This window comes from Fulmarus glacialis, unplaced genomic scaffold (genome assembly GCF_000690835.1).
Source record: "Fulmarus glacialis isolate BGI_N327 unplaced genomic scaffold, ASM69083v1 scaffold11131, whole genome shotgun sequence".
Classification (NCBI taxonomy): Eukaryota; Metazoa; Chordata; class Aves; order Procellariiformes; family Procellariidae; genus Fulmarus; species Fulmarus glacialis.
In genome coordinates, this window is record NW_009192150.1 from 7,022 (window position 1) to 27,488 (window position 20,467).

Below are 20,467 nucleotides of genomic sequence, written 5' to 3' on the forward strand. Positions count from 1 at the left end.
GAAATATTAAAATTTGCAACAAAGCCAGCAGCCTGCAGAATTCCAGAGAAATATTTGCTGCATGTTGATTTGTAAATCTTTAATTAATTTTTGCTTGCCAGAATAATAAAAAAGAAAAAAGATTTACATTAAAGCATAACATGACATCACGATGACCTTTATTACAATCCAGCAGTAAATCTGTGTTTTCACTACACCAAGTTTAGCATAAGGTCCTATATAAAACAGCTAATCAGAAAAAATATAGTTGCTGTAAAATATCTGTTCAAGCTAAACATTCACTCTGTCTTCAATATGCAATACAGAAACTAATTCTAATTGTAACCACTGAGTTTAAAATGCTAAGTATGATAAACTGACTCACAGCGGTGTCTCATCACTGCGAGTATGAATGGTACTGCACAAAGCTTAGAGGAACCCAAGCAGGGAGATCCCCCAAAGCTGAAAGGGAAGTACAACAAGAAAGTGGAACCTGCCCCATATACCCTCCCGCTGAGATCACAGCCATACAGTGTGTATCGATTCTGGAGAAGACTCCATACAGCCCTGGTTTTGATTCTTTTAATTAACAGGAATGATCACTGGAATTAGCCTAACAGTCCCCGTCACTCAGCCCTTCCGCACACCCGGATCGTCCCTCCCCATTCCAGAGGGCTCGGAAACAGCCCAGGAACAGGAGAACAGGCCCAACCTGCCCCAGCCGCCATGGTCATCAAGAGCACTGGACAGAACAAAGTCTTTTTATGGCCCTGTATTTCTGATACAGAAATACATCCGTATCACTTCTATTATGAGTTTAAAAAAAAAAAAAAAATATCAATTTCCATTTATAAAGATTTAGGCCATGCAATACACAGAATATAGGGAAATATATGGTTTTTTTCTGCTGGCATACAGTGTCTGGCTCCCTTTCTGAGCTACTCTCAATACTGCATGTTCAAAACAGCCTGATGGCTGTCAGATGTGGGTCCTATACGTGAAATACAGACAAGCAGTTCCTTCTGATCGCTGTAGTTCACTCTGGCCAACACAATGGTCTTTCAACTCTTGATGCCAGTGTCAATCGTGTAACACATTTTTGAACTTTAGCAGCACTTGGGATGCACATGATGCCAATGGATATGGGCTTCCAAGTCCATTCCCAAAATTAAAATTCTGTGTTTATAAAGCCTGACTGCTTCTTCACAAGAGATCTGTTCACACACAGTATAGCATTGCACTGTACATTAACAACTATGTTTATCTTCCTGAATCCACCAATATTAAACCCTTAACCATTTGCCAACTGCCTTAGGGAACTGAATAATAGCATATCGTTGTTTGCTGTGTAACACTGACAACACATGTCATCGTTCATACAGAATACGTCTGCACGTGATACAGAACATGGGCAAATGCTTGGTCAGGCTACAACACCAAGAAATCATACAGATATTCTGAAAGGTCAATTAAAACTGTCAGATGATACAAATCTACATTACTACGCTTTGACAGACAATATTAGGCAACGGAAACACACAAAGAACCGGACCTACCATATGCAATCCATTGCTGTGGATGACGCCGTCTTGCTCCACGAGATTCCGGGATATTGTAATAGAGGGAAGATCCAAGCTCTGGGGAGGAAACTGAGGTGTAAATTCATTTCCTTGTGCAGGCAGCTGGTCACCAAGGCCCTGAAAGGGCAGCAGTATATCTGCCATCCCCAGTGCAGGGTCTGACTCGGGCGGGGGGGTAATGGGTGGGATTTCGAACTCCTCGTCCCCAAGGCTCGGCGTATGGAACGTCTGCTAGAAAAGGACAGGACAAGCATTAGGGCACGCTGCTCTCAGCAACCACCTCTCGACCTGCAGTCCAAATCTTGTTTTGTTCTCAAATGCAAACTCTATATGCAACAACATTTTTAAGTTTCGTATACTGAAGGGGTTTGTGGATCATTCTGATTAAAGATTTAAGTCTCATTATCATATGGCTTTAATGGAGTATCAGTATTAACAGTTTTTTAATGCGTACTTAATTAGTAACATCTGTCTTTGTTGTTAGTCTGAATATCAGCTACATTGGATTTGGCTGTATAACAAATTGCCACTTTATTGATATGTTAGTAAAATAGCACAAACAGCTTACATTACTCTCATGGTTCATAAAATACTGACAATTTTGTAGCGCGCACACATAATTAATTCAGCACTGACCATTTCACATCTTTTGTTTCCTTTTTATCCACTAATAAACATGAAACATTATAAATTCTGGTCTTCATTTCTTTTTTTTTTTTTTTTTTTCCCATCCCAAAAGTACAATGCACCCTTTTAAACAAGGGTTGTAATTTGGAGGAGAGACTCGTATAAAAGAGCGAGGGTGATTACAGCAGCTTCCAGTGCCTTCTAAAGCAAGCCAGCTTTGTCTGAGCAGTAGGTTTGTTATGGACTAAACACCTGTTAAGATGCCTTGAGCAAAACATTTACTGCCAGTTATCTTCAGGGTTTGTGCGTGTTGGTACGTGTGCATGTGTCTGTCAAAGATAATCTTTATTCAAGTAGAGTCTGTATCTGGCTTCGACATTGCTGACTTTTACTTGGGAAACAAATGAGCTATGCTTATTCAAATTTCTTGCGAGTTAAATGAACTTTCATGTATTATTTCAGGTCCACTGCTACTTAATAATAGAAATTCAGTGCTTGAAATTAGGCCATTTTAAATGTACCCAAATCAGGACTGTCTTGATAAAATTGGGCAGTTGGCAATCCTAAAATAGGCACTCTTGTCTTGTTCTGGACATGCAAGGCTGCTCTGGGATTTGTTTGTTTGCATTAGTTCAGGATTCAAGTTGGGGGGGGGGGGTGTTGTTTTATGTATTATTTACATTGTTTGAAAGAGTGACTTAATGCCAGTTAATTTAAAAATGATATGTTCAGTGAAAGATCTCATTAACTGCTGCAAATTGTCATCCTTCAAACTGCTAATGATGATATAAATTAATAACCGCTTGAGAGAAGATGGAAACTGAAACACAAGGAAAACCTTTGCTTGCATATAGAACCTGTCAGCTGTCATTATTGGTCTCACACCAGAAATGATGAGGTCCCAGATTGCTGCAGTCTGCAGCACCGTCAGAGTCTGCTGAGACTCTACCCATCTCGCTCGAACTGCAAGACTGTAACTTAATTCTGGATGTGAAAGCTGGGCCCGGATTAGGGAGACGTTTGACTTCCCCGCTGCTATATTACAAAAGGTGTGAATTTTTCTTCCTGTGGACCCCGTAGTTCACAAACACAAAGGATGGATTGGCCAGGAGAAGTGGTTGGCTAATGAACATAACCCTATGGCTGCATTTGCAGTTATTTTGGCACTAATGTGGTCTAGTAACAGATGCAACTGTAATTTGTGACTCATTTGCTACCCCATTACTGCTTAATGAAATCTAACATATCACATTAACAATACGGATAAACACTCATTCTTGATATGTGGCATTTGGCTGTTTTCATTACCACTGTAATTAACACTTGAAATATTATTTCAATAAATATTTAAGGTGCTTTAAAATGGGTCATAGTAATCATGACATAGAGACAGAAAACATAAAGCAAATGTCTGGCTTCTAAGCCTGAATATGCTCTAGGATTACACTCTTAAGGCATTATTTACAGGAATAAAATGGGCTTCTAGCTCAGCAGTGCTCAGGCCCAAAATCATAGCAAGAAAGCTACATTCACGTTAACGTAAAAAAACTATAATTAAATACATTGTAATGTAGTAATTGCAAAGTTAGGTTCACGCTTTAATGCAAACACTAACTCTTAATGATCTTTTTATTCCTTGTTCAAGCAAAAGGGTTCAGTGAAATCCGTATTATTATAGGACATTTGAACCTCTCTTTACTTGACATATTTATGAGATAGTAGTAATTATAAGAACTGGATCTTTTTTCCCCATCTAACAGAACAGCTCTAGGACAGCTGTATAAATATATAACACAGCTAGATAATAATACAATATTTTACTTAGAAAAGTAGCATTCATCTTAATACTTACAGCTTACTACAAATGGGAGAGTAAATTGATGAATATCTTAACATTTTTTAAATGTTAATTTAATTCTCACAATATAACTTGTCCAAATATGTACATATCTTTTTTTAAAAGCATATAACGGACCTAAGATTGAGGATAAAATAGATGTAATCTAAGAAGAAAGAAAGCCCCTTAGTGAAGTAGTCTTAAATCCAAATCACTGGGCTATTCAGTCTGCAAAAAGAGCGTCAATAGTATGCAATTTGGGATTGCAGAAAGGTGCTGTTATGACCGAAAGATGGTATAACATTTGTGGGATTTATCCTACCAATCACATTTTTTAAAGTTATTAACTTTTCAAATATTTATATCTTACACATTTTTAAAAAAAACTGTGTGCATGGTTAAATGCCATCTGTACTGAAATGTTCAAAACATTTGTTCCTTTTGATAAAAATGCAAATCTGGAGAACTGTTGTATCAACATATAACAGCCAATGTCTGACACGGTGAATTATCACAGCTGGAATTAAATTGTCTCTGAACAGCTGCTGGCAGCAGAGCTTTCATCAATGTTTGATTCAAATGTAGGAAAGAAATTCTACAGAAAGAAACATCATGTTGTCATTACAGATGGGGTTTGTGTTCATTATCACAAATAACACTGGAGCTAGTGCCAAACAATATTCCCTTATCTAAGCAGTCTTGCTGGGTAAAAAGAGATGGTGACCATTCTATAAATGATCCATAAAATATGACTCTTAATTCTAACCTTCATATTTATTGTTACACCTTTCTGCTTATTTTCTCCGAGACCGCTTTTTCGTAAGTGCACAAGAATACCCGCGACTGAATCGTCACTTACAACATGTAAAACCAAGGCTGCCCAGTTTTCTAACCTTTCTCATGTTGGGAAGATCATTTATGGCATGCACCCTATATAAATACTTACTTCTTGTTCTCCACATTGATATGCACATTACTAGTCAGTGCATCTTACACTTTCTGTCCTTCCCTTTGGAATAAGAGCTGTTGGGTTTTAGTGATGAGCAAAGGTGTTTCTGTCTGGAGCTGGGGTCAGTATTAGCATGTTGATAGACTATTAACTGCCTGTAAGGTGGCACCACTGTAACATATACATGGAGACCGTAGTTGCAATACCTTCCTCCTGTTTCCAGTCTCAAATCAGTGATCAAATAAATCACCTCCACAACCCAGCGAGCCCCCTCCAGCCCAGCCCTTGGGTTTGTTCTTGATCCTGGTCAGAAGTTTCCTTCATGCAGCACATACACTTCAGGCAACAAAGCTGGTTTTGGTTTTCTAACTTATATGAGTATTAAGAACCCAAATTAAAATGTTTGTATCTATAACAGAAATTAGCACATTAGCTAGTAATGACTATTACTAAGCTTGCTTTCAAAGTGTACTCCTACTGTGCTTTTTATTTGTTTCCTTCTGTTTATAATTTTTTTCATACATAAAGCAGATTTATTTCTATTGACATGCTATGTAAGTAACAGCCTTATGGACAGCTAAATTGACTAGTAATGGAGAGCTGTCAGGTTATTTTCTTTCTCATTAAAGTCTTTATTTTGTGCTCCATAAAACACACAGAAATTCGGCACTTCACTCTTCATCCATTCAAAGTCTGTTAAATTATCACAGCAAACAGCAAAATATGAGCATAGATAAAAAAGAAAAACATCTACCTCATTTGCAGCAAGAAATGCATTATTTGCTTCTGCCATGTTCATGTAGTTGTTATTGTTTCCAAACTGAAAGAAAAATAAATATTTGGATTTTAATGCCTGCCATGATAAACTTTTCTTTACCCCATCACTGGCATAGAAAAAGTTGAAAAAACCCCAAACAAAACCAAAACAACAAACAGATAAGATGTAATTTTGCAGATGTTCTTTGAAGTCAGAATTAGATTGGATTCAACATTATTATTATTACGTACTCTGCATCCCCAGGTCTGTACATGGAAGATATCCAAGTGTATCTCTTCAACTTCCTTTGTCCATGTAGCAAAGCCACCCCACAGACCTAGAGGTGCCTTTGGAAATTAAGTGTCCATTAGAAAGAGACTATTCTCCAGAAAAGACCTTTCGACTCTGCTACATCTTTCCTGACATGCATTATAATATTTCTGCAGATGATCCTGATCCGGAGGATTGCTGCAGCTAGGAGTAGCTGGTGTATTACTATTCCAAGTAGACCTGGTTTTAAAGAGACGAAGGTCAATAAGGGGAAGAATGAGAATCTGCAGCGTTGTTCTTAAAATCCCATTCTTGCCATAAAATTAAAAAGCCAAACAATCCCCCTTTGTCTCTCCTTCATTCCAGTTGAGCTCCCATGCCCCCAGTGAACGTTATCACCAGAAGATTTTGCAATTCAGAGAAACTGTATCACACTGAGGCCTTGAGATCTACCCAGGGTGGAGCGGGCCGAGTGCCCACTTGCTCCCACTGAGGTGCAACTCCTCTCACACACGAGTGATCTGAAAGGATCCTCTCGGATGCCTCAGAGTCATTTCCTCCAAATTCTCAAGTATGAACATTTATTGAAGAAGATAAATACTTTTTCTTTTACAGACTGAGCATAGAAAAGAAAGAGATTATCAGCATTTCGTTAGCTGGCACTCAGTGTGCCTCATTCCCTTAAGGAACACTTCCAAAAAGCAGGTAGTCTGGTAACTATTCCTGCAGGTGTTCCCGGAGCAGGCGGGTGTCGAGAGCCTTTGCCTCAAGGAACAGATACCACACATGTCACGCAGCTACCACTAAAACACTAAATCACAGGCTTTCACATTTTCATGTTTCTATTATCAGGCACAGTGCACACCGCAGAGTATCAAATGAGAGAAAAGTCCCCGTGCTGTCCCTACAATGCCCTGCCACATCACTGCTGCTAAAGCCACACTAAGCTTTCTCCCCTTAATTCCCATTTTCGAGTTCTGTAAAGCAAATTTTTTTCAGAAAGGCTTTGTTTTACCTTGCCAGATCATGGTGGACCTTCCCCCCGCCCCCAAACCACAACAGCAACCACCACCACCACCACCAGCACAAGCTCTGCAACAAGTGCATGAGGATGGGTAACCATGCACTTGCGCAGGTTGTTCTTTCCAAGCAAGAAACTCTGTTGTGCTTTCAAAGCAGCTGAACCTGTCCCAAAAGGAAAACCGGTTTGCTCCAGCTCAATTCACTACTGCAGTACTTGGTGCCTGACTGTTTTTATCAGGGAAGTGTTTCAGACCCTGACTCTCTCCAGTTCCTCCAGCATCCCAGAGCAGTGGAGGGGCCAGAGTGATCCTTTCGAGAAAGGCTCTTTCTCTGAAAACTCCAAAATCCACTTCTGAAAATAAGACCAAAAGTTAAAAGGAGGGGGAAGAAAAAAAAGAAAAAAAAAAAAGAGGAGGAAACTATAGTGATAGAGGATTAAAAAAGGAAGATGGACACAAAGAATTGGAGCCTCGTGTACCTGATGAATTGTCTGATTGATAAAACTGGACATCAACAAAATCAGAAGACAATCATGGGGAGGAAGGAATATGAGATCACATTCCTCATTCTGAAGTATGAAATTCCATTTGTGTACTTAACATGCTGAATCTTTCAACTTATAACACATGTTAAGTAACAGAGGCCTTAACACAATATGTATGCTGCCTCATAGCTATTAAAACTCTGTTATCCCCAGCTATGCAGATACTCAAGTAATGTCATCCATTTTTTAAAAGCCCAGATGTCACCCATTTTTGGAGATTACAAAATTCAAATAAAATTGCACATTCAAATTACTGTTTTGGCACATAAGGATGTGTGTGCGTGGATTTGTTGCACAAAGACATAGTACTTCAGCTCAACAGTGAGATCGACACGATAGATTTTTTTCATGTCAGTTAGTGGCAAACTAAGAAGGATTTACATGAAAAACTCAAATGGCTCCAATAGAGCTGTTCTTTCTGCAGCAGCAAACAAAAAAAAAAAAAAAGGAAATCAGGTTTTCAAATTATACCTAAGTGCACAGGTACAATAGGCGAGTGTAGCGCTAGCATTGGATAAATTAGTGGGAACAAACCCTATCCTATTTTAATGAGCTTAGCATCCTAGGGGCTCCAGTGCCTCAAAAATGGAAATGTAGCTGATTTTTACCTTGAAGAGGAAAATCCTACATCATTTTGATCTACACTTATTCCTCACGCCACAGCTACTGCTGTTCTGATTGCCAAGTGGGTTTCTTCCTTTTTGTTTTATTAAAGTAAAACAAAGGGGAAAGTGACAACATAATTTTCCATTTTATTAAGACTGTGGAAGCAAATGACCTAACGAGGAACGTCAAAGCTAAAAGTTACAAGTACGTATCCTTAGATTCATCCTGTTCTTGGGCTACAATATTTAAGACCCTATTGTGTATGACTCAGGCACTGATGTCAGACCTGGCATATTTAGGCTTTTGTTAGTATGGATCATAACTAATATTATTTAAATTTATTTTTTGTCTCTGAATTAGAAATCCATTGAAGGCACACAACAATTATCAGTGAGTATTTCTAAGATTACTAAGATTAAACTTCCTTATTATCTCATCGTACCTATAGCAACAAAAGAAAATAAAATGGTTATTATCTTAAGGACCTAAACAATTCAAAAAACAAATGAAGCTTAGAGTGAAATAAGAACTGGGTTAGAAATCCTCTTCTGAACAGTTAGTCTGCGAATGTAATTACTGAAGAAACTACAGCTAATCAGCTGTGAATTGTATCCATTAATTAGTATTTGCCCTGGAGAAATGAGAAAAATCAGTAACAATGTTAACACTGCAATGCACTGATGACTACTGAAACACAGGGCCCTCAGCATTTAGTCAAGCAGGTGGCTCCAATGGTCCAAGTAATTTAAAAAGCTCTCACCTGAAGTGCAGAGCTGGAATTACAAAGCACTTCTTGCATATCTTTGTATCTATATAAGGCTATAATTAATGGCTTTTAATTTAGAAACACTTTGTGATCAGCTGGGAACAGTTATAAATCAATCTAAATAGAACAAGGGGTTCTTGTCTATTTTAGTAAAATAATTTGGGAAAGATGTTTTTTGTGAAATGACTCTTGTTGGTTGCAGTCAACATTTTTCTCCATTTATTTTCTAAAGGATCCCCTGCTCAGACCCCTCACATACATCTCAGAGCGTTCCTATAGTTGACAGCAGGCATTCAAATCAACGGCAAGATCCAGCAATTTGGTCTGCCCAGGTACACTCCTCTGGGGTCCCACCTGTTGGATTGCCCCGGGACAGAAAGAGAGTAAAGATGCAGCACCTAGTCCAGCTATCTTTTTGTTCCGTGCTGGCGTTGGGATGCTTTGCAAATTACTTAGCCATAGCAAGTAGCAAGGTTTTGCATAAACTTTTGCATCTGAATATCTCAGAGCACCCTCGCTCTGTAACTACAAAAGAATAAAATCTTTTCAGCTTCCTTTGGCAACACATACCATTGCATCCCCGCCAGAAAAAAAACCCCGCCCGCCAGAGAATACTGGCATGGAGAAAAGGGAGGAACTGAAAATTATTTTTTAACGGAGTTTCTCAAGAAAATGATAGACCTTCTCTCAATATTTTAGATATCTTTTTGTTGAAATGTAAAAAGTAGACAACAATTAAGTTGAAATTTGGAAAACTGAAGGGTCTATTATTCGTATTCATATCTGCCATCATAAATGCGTTTCCTGCTGGTAAGGAAACTAAGGAAAAAGAAAAGTTTTGAGAAGAGATCATTTTCAACAAGCAACAACAAGCTACACCGATGCAACAAAACCAAGGAATGATACTGACTCCTCTGAATACTGCACACTGAACCCTATCCAGCTAGTTACTTGGGGACATACGGATAAATTGGCATCTCCATGCTGATGGTTTGGTGATCTGGCAAAACAGAACCTTCTCCAATGGGAATAAGATTTTTTAAAAATTGCAGGCTCAGCAAAATGAAATCAATGGGGCATGGAGACCCTTACCTATGTCAGAGACACAAGAGCTCAGATGCAAACCAGACATGAGCTACCCGAGATCCTCAGGAGAGAAGAAGGAGTTTCAGACAAGCGTGCCATAGGAGAGAGCTCTGGAGCCCAGAGAAGCAACTGGGTCCTCACACAGGCCATGAGCAAAAGAGCCAGAATACAGCAAAACTAAACAAGCTAGAAGTAGACATATTTTGGGTGTGTGATGATGTGTGCTGACTGGCACCCCAACACTGGAACAGGTTGCCCAGAGGAGCTGTGGATGCCCCATCATTGGAAACGTTCGAAGTCAGGTTGGATGATCCAGTGAAAGCTCTCCCTACCCACAGCAGGGGGTGGGGTGGACTAGATGATCTTTGAAGGTCTCTTCCAACCCAAACAATTCTATGATTCTCTATGATTCTATGATTACAAACTACTATTTGTTTCCTTCGATTTCAGGAGTTCAACAAACTCCACCTTAAGTTTTGATAAATATATTAAGCATGAGTACCACAACTTCCTGCCACAACAAACCAAGGGAAACCACACGCATATGCTGATTTCATGAAATGGATTGCAAACAAACAAAACCTCTTCTGAACTTGTTGTGAATCACAGCTTTCATTCTTCATGCAAATCATTGCATTAAAACTATGACAGCTCAGTCCTCTACTCTTTTATGTTGCAAGGGCACTTGAATCTTGGCCCTACTGAAATCCGCAACAACCGACACGAAGACTGTAATGAGAGAGGCTGGATCTTTTCTTACTAATACCTTGTATAAAGAATGTCAAGAATAAAATAGCCTGCGGAAGCTCTCCTCTTAACTTTGACTACCAAACCTGAAGCCCAACATCTAGCCTTATTCACCTGTTCTAGGAAGGGTGTATATTTGCAATGCTAAGGGAGAATTCCTGCCCTCTATTCCTTCCCCAACGCATGCCCTAACGAAGACCAAATCAACTTCTGCCCAGGATTGGGGATATAAATCTGTATCATCAAGGGATTAGCCACTCTGAATCAGCACAGCACAACACTACTTGGGTTTTCAAGCTACCCTTTGCACTCACCAGAGCTTAAAAATTGGTTGGTTATGAAGGCTGAGACTAATGAATGGTTGTTTTAAGAAAGAAGTCTGATATGATGAATATCACAGAAAACCTTGGCAGTTTGGGATAAAAATCAGTGATTAAATGTCCACAGAGTCTGAATTCCTACTGAAAAAAATCTTCAGAAAATCTCAAAAGGTTAAATAGTGGCTACTGTCTGGGCTCTTCTTTTGCAGCCATGATGAGCCAAAAGCTGCAGCAAGAAATAAAACAAGCAAAAGAGAAGTTTACACCACAAAACCATAATATTAAAAAAAAAACCAAAACAAAACAACCATAAAAAGTAAAGCCAATAACTAATTTCGAAGGTGTTATGGACACACAGAATAACATTTTTAACCTATAAAAGTTAATGGAAATTTTGCTACTGATTTTAATGGAGAAATTATTTTACTTGCAACATTCAGTCATTGGTATTTATTACAACTTTCTACACTTCTGTCTTTCAATCAACTCAATTGTGGTGCAACTCTAATCTGAAAAACATTAGAACTCACACCCGCTATTCATCTCCTAAAAAGTACAAATATAGAAATACATAAGTAACTTAAAACCAGACATTGAGGAGCCCAGACTTTTATCTGAGCATCTCAATGGAACAAAAATGAATTTTTAAAGTGGTAGTATTTTTATGCTCAACAGTAAAATTAGATTCATCAGGCAAAAACATTAGATTTTCTAAATAATTCTTTTTATAATGTTGCTGTTTAATTTAATAGTGCGACCACAAGGAAGAAGAAACCATTGGAAGGGTTATTGTTGGAGCACAGAATACCACCAAAACCATGGAATGTGAATAAATATCGCAAATGAAAAATTCAAACAAAATACATCCAGAACAGGAATGAAACACATTTTATCATCTTCTCATAACTAATCCGGAGACTTACATTTTGCTTAAAAGGAATGATTGCAATTCTGTACTCAAAGACTACATATCATATATCTGAGAATAAATAAAAAAAACAGAGTTATTACAGAATCCACTCCGCCCCCTTTTTTTTAATCAAAGAAAGCCCTATCCCAACCCTTACTGCAAAACAGAATTCAGACTTAGTTACCATGACACTGACAGTCCTTTCATAATTATTAGTTAACGTTTAGTCAAAATACACATTTAAAGTTTCTCAGGATAGTATCTCCAGACAAAATTCTCACTGGCTTGATGCTGAACTACTGCCTGCAGAATTAGCTCTAAACTAGTTCTGTCACAGTACCGCATATCCACTTGCATATGTATTTTAGATAGTTACACATCAAAATTCTATCATTTCTGATGCCAATTTATTGCTTATGGAAAATGGCAGCCTCAACTTATCACACTTTCAGTATTTCTGCAATAAAATTGGAAGCCATATTTTTTAAAATATCGCCATTAACAAATTCATTCTTTTATGGTGCGAGCATGCTCAGATTTGCTATACAGAATAACATCTACTTGCACAAATATATAGTATGGCAAGGATCTCAGTTCTATCTTCATATTTGGCAAATTAATTCCTCTGAGGTTACACTATCCTTGTGAGTAAAAAGAAAGATAACGATCCCAAAAGATGTAATTACAGACCAAAACTAAATTACTTTGCAGGTCTAAGTACTGTATCTTAATAATTTCACCGGAGAACATCTTCACTGCATTTGGGCAGATTTGATTTTGCTGCCTGACCAATAATTACAGCTCTGGCAAATACAATGTCTGATAAGGACATCAATTAAGAATGAGCATTGTGTTATTTAAAAAAAAAAAATTCATCATGTTCACAGCCTGTCTGATTGAATGAAATGCCAAATTAAATTAATGGAGATTGCTAAGTCTAGCTGGCTGGTGGGGAACCATGCAGAAAGTGGGACAGCATAGACAATAAACTGTCTGTAATTAAAAGATGAGAAGCTGGACTAATGCTACTTCAGCCTGATTACTCCAAACAAAACAATATACACTAAAATTATTCTGGCAACAGAAGTAGATGGAGTGGGAGGAGGGTTGGGAGAGGGGGCTTTTTCTTTTTAAATAGTATCAACTACCACCATCTATGAACAGCAGTGTCCTCACCAGATGTATTAAATTAAATATTGGGTTTTTTTCTCATCAGGAAACACAATTTATTTTCTCAATGAACATAAAAATAACAGACGAGAATTTTCCAATCATTTCTGTTCTAGATGGATATCCAGCTAATCTCTGTAGAGGCTTTACTTTTAAGTATGAAGTGTTCATAGCAGGAGCAGAGCGTTCTTTTCTGGAAGAGCAAGTCCTTCGTGACAGTTTCAATACTTCAGAAGCAGTAGGTGGTATTCATATTATTTTATAAAATACAAATATTCTATTTTATTTTTGCCACTAGAAACCATAAGGCAGATTTTAGTAGCCAGTTCACGGATGCAACACCACTAAAGTTGTTAGGGATTTATATCGTTATAAGTGAATGATGCATCTTTTAAAACCTGAATTTTAAACCTTGTAAATAAAGAAGTAATTTTATCTCAGAATGAATGCAAAATGGTATCTTCGATTTTGACACTACATAGCTACCCGGAGAAATTTCTGTACTCCTCTGGCAGGATGCTAACATTTTGGAAGAAATAGCACGTGCTACCAGATGCAAGAAGTATTGTTTACCGAAGACAACATGCAGCTATTGGAGGTTAAGGATTGAGTCACTGAGTATAAAGGAGATGGAGAGTTGGGCCCGGTGCAGTCAAACGGCTGTCCATTCGGGTCAGCCTTTGACCAAACGTCAGTAAGCAGATAACGTACCCCAGTTACACCAACCCACTGCGTGCGTGTGTGCACGAGGGTATGGATACATGCACAGAGACAATGCTTTTGTCAGCAAAAGATACAATTTTTGAAGAATTTCATGAAGTACTGGACCACTAGGTAACATGTATTATATATGCCAAGTTTATACTTGAGCCTTTCCACTCATATTCTTAAAGCAAATTTACGATTAGTGATTATTATAGGATAGTACAATAGAAATCAGCTTTCTGAGACAGATGACAGTGTTATTCTTATTTTCAGTAGATAGTATCTTCTGGAAGTGGGTTCAATTCCTGCTAGATTCTGCCTACAAATTTTCTAGGAAAGACCTTCATCTACGTGTGAAAAACTACCCGGGAAGTGTTAGCCTTGGTGACTTTGGCCACCAGAACTTACTACACGACAGTTACTTCTCTCCGTTTCTTCCACATCAGGATTCTCTAACACACATATCAGGATCCTGCAATAATCAGGAGGAAATGCTGGCCCCGTTAAACGTGAAAGGAGTTCCTATAGCGGACTTCACATTAGAAAGCTTTATTTGCTTAAGAACACATCACTGATGAGCAACTAGCCAACAACAGACAGAAGCACAAAACGTTAAGATAAATGTACCTAAGTACCCAGTTTTGCAGTCACATCCCCAGTGCTGAATTTTAGGCAAATGAATAATCTCATTAGTGGTTCGTTAATTATTGAATCTGTACTTAAGTATCTGTACAATCATACATTTGACAGTCTTTTGATATTTAAAATCTTAAAAGCCTTTAATTCAGGGGACCATTTAGATTCCAATTTTTGAGTCTTAAAATTCTGCCACACTAATTGTTACATATATGTTTATATACGTGTGTCTATGCATGTATATAGGTATAGACACACATTCTCCATTCTTTGCTAAGAGCCAAAAAAATCTCAGTGGGATAAAATACTGAGCAAGATCATAAAGAAAAATAGACACATATTTTTTTCATATATCCTCAAATCTCCATCAGACACACTGTTTGCAGACAGTACAGATTTAAAAGTTTTAGGAAAGCAATTAGAATGAAAATATTTGAAGCTACTTTAAAAGCTTTCAGCCAGCAAATAAAAACTTCGACAATAACAATAAAAAGCACTGCCTTAATCTCTCTAATTCCAGCCAAATTCTTTAACATGAACTCCTTCAGTGAATTGCATGGCCAAAAGCAGTAACTGAATGATATTTTGCCAAGTGTGATACTATGCAAGTCTTAGGAACAGTAATGAAAGGAATATTTAATGGTCTCATGTTAGACATTTTCAGATCTCTTAAGAAGGATACAGTCTATAAAAGTTTTTATATGCACAAAGTAACTTTGTATGAATACGCACAGTATTATTATTCTGTTGACTGACAATCAAGGCAATTCAATATATGCCAGATTTTTAATGCTGCTTATTGCATATTTAAATGCATAAATATTAAAAGGTGGTCCAAAGTACAGTCCTGGTCCTAATATTTATACAAGATAAAGGTGTTATAAAATTACTCTGAATCTTGAAAGTTCTCTCCAAGACAAACATACCAAATATTTTGCTGTCACATATTCAAAGAGTTTCAATTTACCATTTTGGCTCTTTGTAGACAAGAATGGATTTTCCATTCTGCCCACGTTGCCTTCAAAGGTAGTAAAATGGAGAATCAAACACGGATTCTCGGTATATCTCTGCATCCGCCTACATGTACTAAGAACTACTTTTCCTCTGTACAAGGCTAATACAAATATCAAACTTAAGCCGACCCACTAAGTCACATAAAAAAGACGCCACAAGATCTACAGATGTTACTTCAAAGAGTTCTGAAGTACATTCACTATCATCACACCCTGTTGTTGCCTGAAGCTTAAATACAGGAAGAGACCAAACGTTAAGATAAACACATTCAGTAACAAAGCCAAGGAGAAGCCACTGTAGTTTAAGTATTTGTTTAAAAATATATGAATATTTAAAGAACATATTTTCTTTCTTTGCTTTCTAACCTAGAGATGTTTGCGGTGATGAACTACGAAATTATTTTCGTGATCACTCTCATGAACACATAATTGTTGCTGGAATAAACCAGGTTAGACATAAACATCATGGAAGAAATATATTGCTGAAATGCAAAAAAACCTTACTTATATGGCTGGGTCTCTTGTTTATACAACATTTTTCTACAACTTTGTGGCAATTTGGATTCCACATGAGAAAGCTCGTCTCAAATATGCAGTTTCACAGTATCCACTCAATGTATGTATTTTACAAGTTACATTTCTCTGAACAGCTCAAATTGTACATAAGATCTTATTTCTGATGAAATCAGAGGACAGATGGCGGTTAAATTTCACTTTTTTCCCCCCACAACTGCTCTAAAGAACTGAAGCAAGGGTAAAGCACAATTGCTCCCTTCCCACGGCCCTGTGGGAGGGTGGAAATGTCTCAATTCTCCATGACATTTACCAAATGGAGGACGATCAACAGCCTCTCAGAATGGCCTCAACACGTAAATAACTTGCAAGAAAGACCCAAACCAAATCTGTGGACCTGATTCTGGGGCTGCCCCTCCAATCTACCTACCCCCGGGCTGCGATGGGAGCACCGATGCCATGACTGGAGGCCGCTAGCTCGTGCCCGGCTCGGGGACAGGGGTCCTCCAGCACACATGGGACCTGCCAGCCAGCGAGGTCCTGAGAGAGAGCAGCACCATGCCCCCTCCTGCCCTAATACACCAAGGTCAATACCAAGGGCCCTTCTTTAACTCCCCCTCAGCAGGGAGGTAAGACAACTCTACACCTCTATTTGAGTATCCTTTTACCCCCAACTTGATTTTTAACTGCTGTAAGCAATATTTTTACAGTTTTTTTCGAGGGAAAACGCATAAATACAGAACTATTTTCGCCATATGAACATTTCTGTTTCACCTTCCTCTTCGAGGCATTAAGTTCATACAACCAAAGTGTTAATCATGTCTAACCCCCCATTTATTTTATATAAACTGTCTAGGCATTGAGTCTAAGAATTTCTTAACATAATGACAGCATTTTATTCTTAGAATCCCAAGAAATAGTTTTATATCACTATATTCAAGATTACTGTAACATTTTCTCACACGAATTTAAAGTGATGTGATTATACTGCAACTGGGCTGTAAGTAGCTTTTCTTAGAATCTTTTATCAAATTTCACTCACTCCAGCAAAAATTGTAAATTCCATTCTAGACTGTGATTCAGCTCTACTATATTAGCAAATCATATCAAGTTTTAAATATAAAATTGATAGAGAAAGGGTGAAGCAGATGTAGACATTTTATAATAATCATAATGGAGGATCAGTCAAGACACTTTCAGGCTAAAATCAGTACATGCATAAAATCTTAAATATCTCAACTCTCAGTCATGTTGATACCATGGGTTCCTGCGATTTTTTCTGAAATTAAATACTTTCCACTTTAGAAATACTAATCATAATCAAATAAAAAAATAGCATTTTTTTAAAGTCTGTGTTAACTCCTCTTCATTACAAGGCTGTACAAAGCAAGCCGTCTATTGCAAAGACAGCCTGAAGGATGTAACTCTGCTCTTATTACACACATATCCGAAGGAAAAACAGAGAAAATACACCAACTCCAGCGCCAGAGTCAGTGATGGTTACCCTCAACCAAAGCCCTAAGTGGCAGCATGCAATAAGCAATGCCCTTCTATGTGGGAAGAACAGGAAAGCACAGATGAGGCTCAAGGATTTCACATGCTAACCTTGTAAGGACAGGGGTTGTACAAGAAAATGACTGACAGGCACAAGATTTGGGAGGTTTCCTCAGGTAAAGACATTTTCCAATTTGGAAAAATTAGGTGTGTCAATACAATATAGATTATGGATACAGGCACGTAACACATCGCTTCCTCTGTTTCTTTATCTTACATCAACCTTAAACCTGGAGGATTTCTCCACTACTTTTAGTCAGGGCTGGATTACAAATCCCCCAGCAGGGAGGCCTCTGGAGAGTCTTCAGCAACAACTAACTTTATTTAAACATGCAAGATTGAATTGGATGCAATGCTCTGCCATAACAGTAGAGGAGAATTAAATTTAAGTGTGGAATAATCCCTCATGCTAGCTTGTATTCCTAATTCATGCCACTGAGACTAATTAGGCTTAATTTATCTATCTTTAGCTTCCCACTGTTTAATTCCAACCTAAAGGCAACATTTTGGGCAGCAGAAACTTTATTTTGTAGGTGAGTAACCTACTTTAATTGCATTTTCATCCATTACTACTGCCTAGCGTTTTCTTCACTTAATTGGGTCACTGTATTTCTTCTTGTAAGTGGGCACAGAAATTACTTCTGATATTGATTGCAGCCCCTGAGGTTCTGCCGAGACTTGAGGACACACAAAGGGTACACGGCAAATTCCATTTATGAGGAGTGAAATGAATCAAGTTTCACGCAAAACCTTCACTCCCAGTAATAAAAAAACCCCATGAAAATCCTAATGTTAAAATATTGAAATCTTACATTAAGCAAATTAATGCCAGTTAAGAAAAATCAGGTTGCTCTGTTTAAAATTTTATTTCAAATGCAACCTGACCAATAGCCTCACACGTGCAGGGCTGGAAATGTCCAGCACCATATGAAAGCCAGGACTCTCAAGTCTTGAGGAGATCTTCAGCACTGATGTTTCAAAATACTAACGACTAATTAGCGTTAGAATTAAGTGCATTTTAAAAAGCACACCAGGCATCTCAGTAATGTAATTTCTCCTCATAATTTTCAGATGCCATAGAAAAAAACCAATGTTTTTTAATATAAGACTAAAAATGGTAATAAAAGCTCTCTTGAATACTCAAGTACTACCCTTCATGTCTTGATGTAAGCAAGCCTGAGCTTTGATACATGCAAATTCTTGAGTTTCTTTTCCTGAAGTATAAGAGACACCAGATCCTAGTGGCAAAGCTGTTCCACAGCTCACAACTCATGCTCTGAAAATATTCTCCTAATTTAGTGGACTGAGACAATTCAGTGTCTTATGCTATTCACACCAAAGATGTGCAAGGAGTTCAACACTTCTTAGCTGAATTTAAAATAATCAGATTTAGCTTTAGTATGAATTCAAACTAGATGTATGAATTAGCTCTAATCTCTTAATGAACTTTCTTTGAATGTTCAGAAACTATGCAAGATATTCCTAGGAATACCTGTTAATTACAAGCAGGTTAATAATTGGAGGTCAAATGGGAAAAGTTACAAGCTTATATTCACGTAGCACTCTTAAGTTTTCCTTATCAGCTGATGGCATGATGATGATCTGAGCTCTACAGAAACATTTCTTCGGGTGTCTCTGAGACAGTATTTTTGATACAGAAACCATTCTGGTGGAACCAAATAATACTTTGTACCATAACCGTGTGCTTCTGGCAGGCTACAACTAGCTGCAAACTACTGGAAGTTCTCTAATCTTTATTTTATATCTTGAACCTTATAATTCCATCCCACTTTTAGAATAGAAAATTTCCCAGAGATCAGAAAGCTTTGCGTAGTAGAAGTGAGACCTGGACTCAGTGCACTCTCAGAAAGTCCTACATATTCGGGATTTTTTTTCCCAAATACCCAGGGCTAAAGCTGTCTCATTACTGCATTATATTTTGGATCACTTCAGCCAAGTTTTGTGACACAGACAGATTACGTTTCTGCGTTATCAAAGTTGCATAAGAGCTGAGAACTACTAATCCCACATCCAGTTCTGGTGAGCAAGTGAAACAATGCAAAACCATGCAAGGGAGCATGAAACACGAAAATTGCTTTATATGTTCACAATAAGAACAAATCACAGGAAATCCATAAGGTTGGTTGCTTCATCATCTGCAAAATGGGAGATTTTGCTCTACCAAAAATTTCTCAGGCATTTTTTCTACCTGAACTGGGAGACTGCACACTGTTAGTGTGAATGCAACAAAGAGGGCAGGAACAGAGGAAAGCACGTGATGTTCTGGCAGCTCTCTTGCCACCAAAAGAGGAAAATACCAAAGAAGGGTGGGGAAATAACTAATTGGTCACAGTAAAAACTAAATGGTATAAATCATGACTTCCTCTTCATTTGTATAAGCATCTAGAATAGTTTCTGAGAATATTTTATTGTCCAATAATCTTTAGACTTTAAAAACCCCAAACGCAAACCAAACCATCCTCAAGATAATGGTTTTGCCTGTAATCACTTGCCTGGTCTGCCCTGGAATTATTACAACAGTTCTCCAGTGAAAGAGATTTCTTTGCTAAGCAAAACAAGGTTTCTCAATGGTATTTTCAAAACTTTTTAAGAACAACCTAAGAATATATATGTATTTTAATGGAAGAACTGAGTTGTCAAATATGATATACATAGTCTGGTTTTGAGAGGAATAAAATTATATACAAGCGCTATAAAATGATATACAAGTGCTGGGTATCAGGAGGCAGAGAAAGGGTGGAAGAAAGGCCCATAGAAAGGTATAGTAAGACAATGATTATCAGAGCAGGACAATAAAAATTAGCTTACCAGATAGATAAAGAAAAGATAAACTGAAAACTGGTAAGAGAAAAGG

The 20,467-nt window shown here is 37.8% G+C and overlaps 1 protein-coding gene across 1 annotated transcript in view; it reads right to left on the bottom strand.

Moving 5' to 3' along the window:
• Window positions 1-1,535: 1,535 nt before the first annotated feature.
• LOC104083463 (TOX high mobility group box family member 3-like) overlaps window positions 1,536-20,467 on the bottom strand; it is a gene marked incomplete at its 3' end in the record, with an annotated part of 46,128 nt that continues 27,196 nt past the window's right edge. Inside the window, exons 2-3 of the mRNA XM_009586949.1 lie at window positions 5,727-5,792; window positions 1,536-1,790 (exon numbers count right to left, since the gene is read on the bottom strand). Coding sequence (XP_009585244.1) covers window positions 1,536-1,790; window positions 5,727-5,792 — 321 coding nt within the window. The remainder of the gene's footprint in view (window positions 1,791-5,726; window positions 5,793-20,467) is intronic.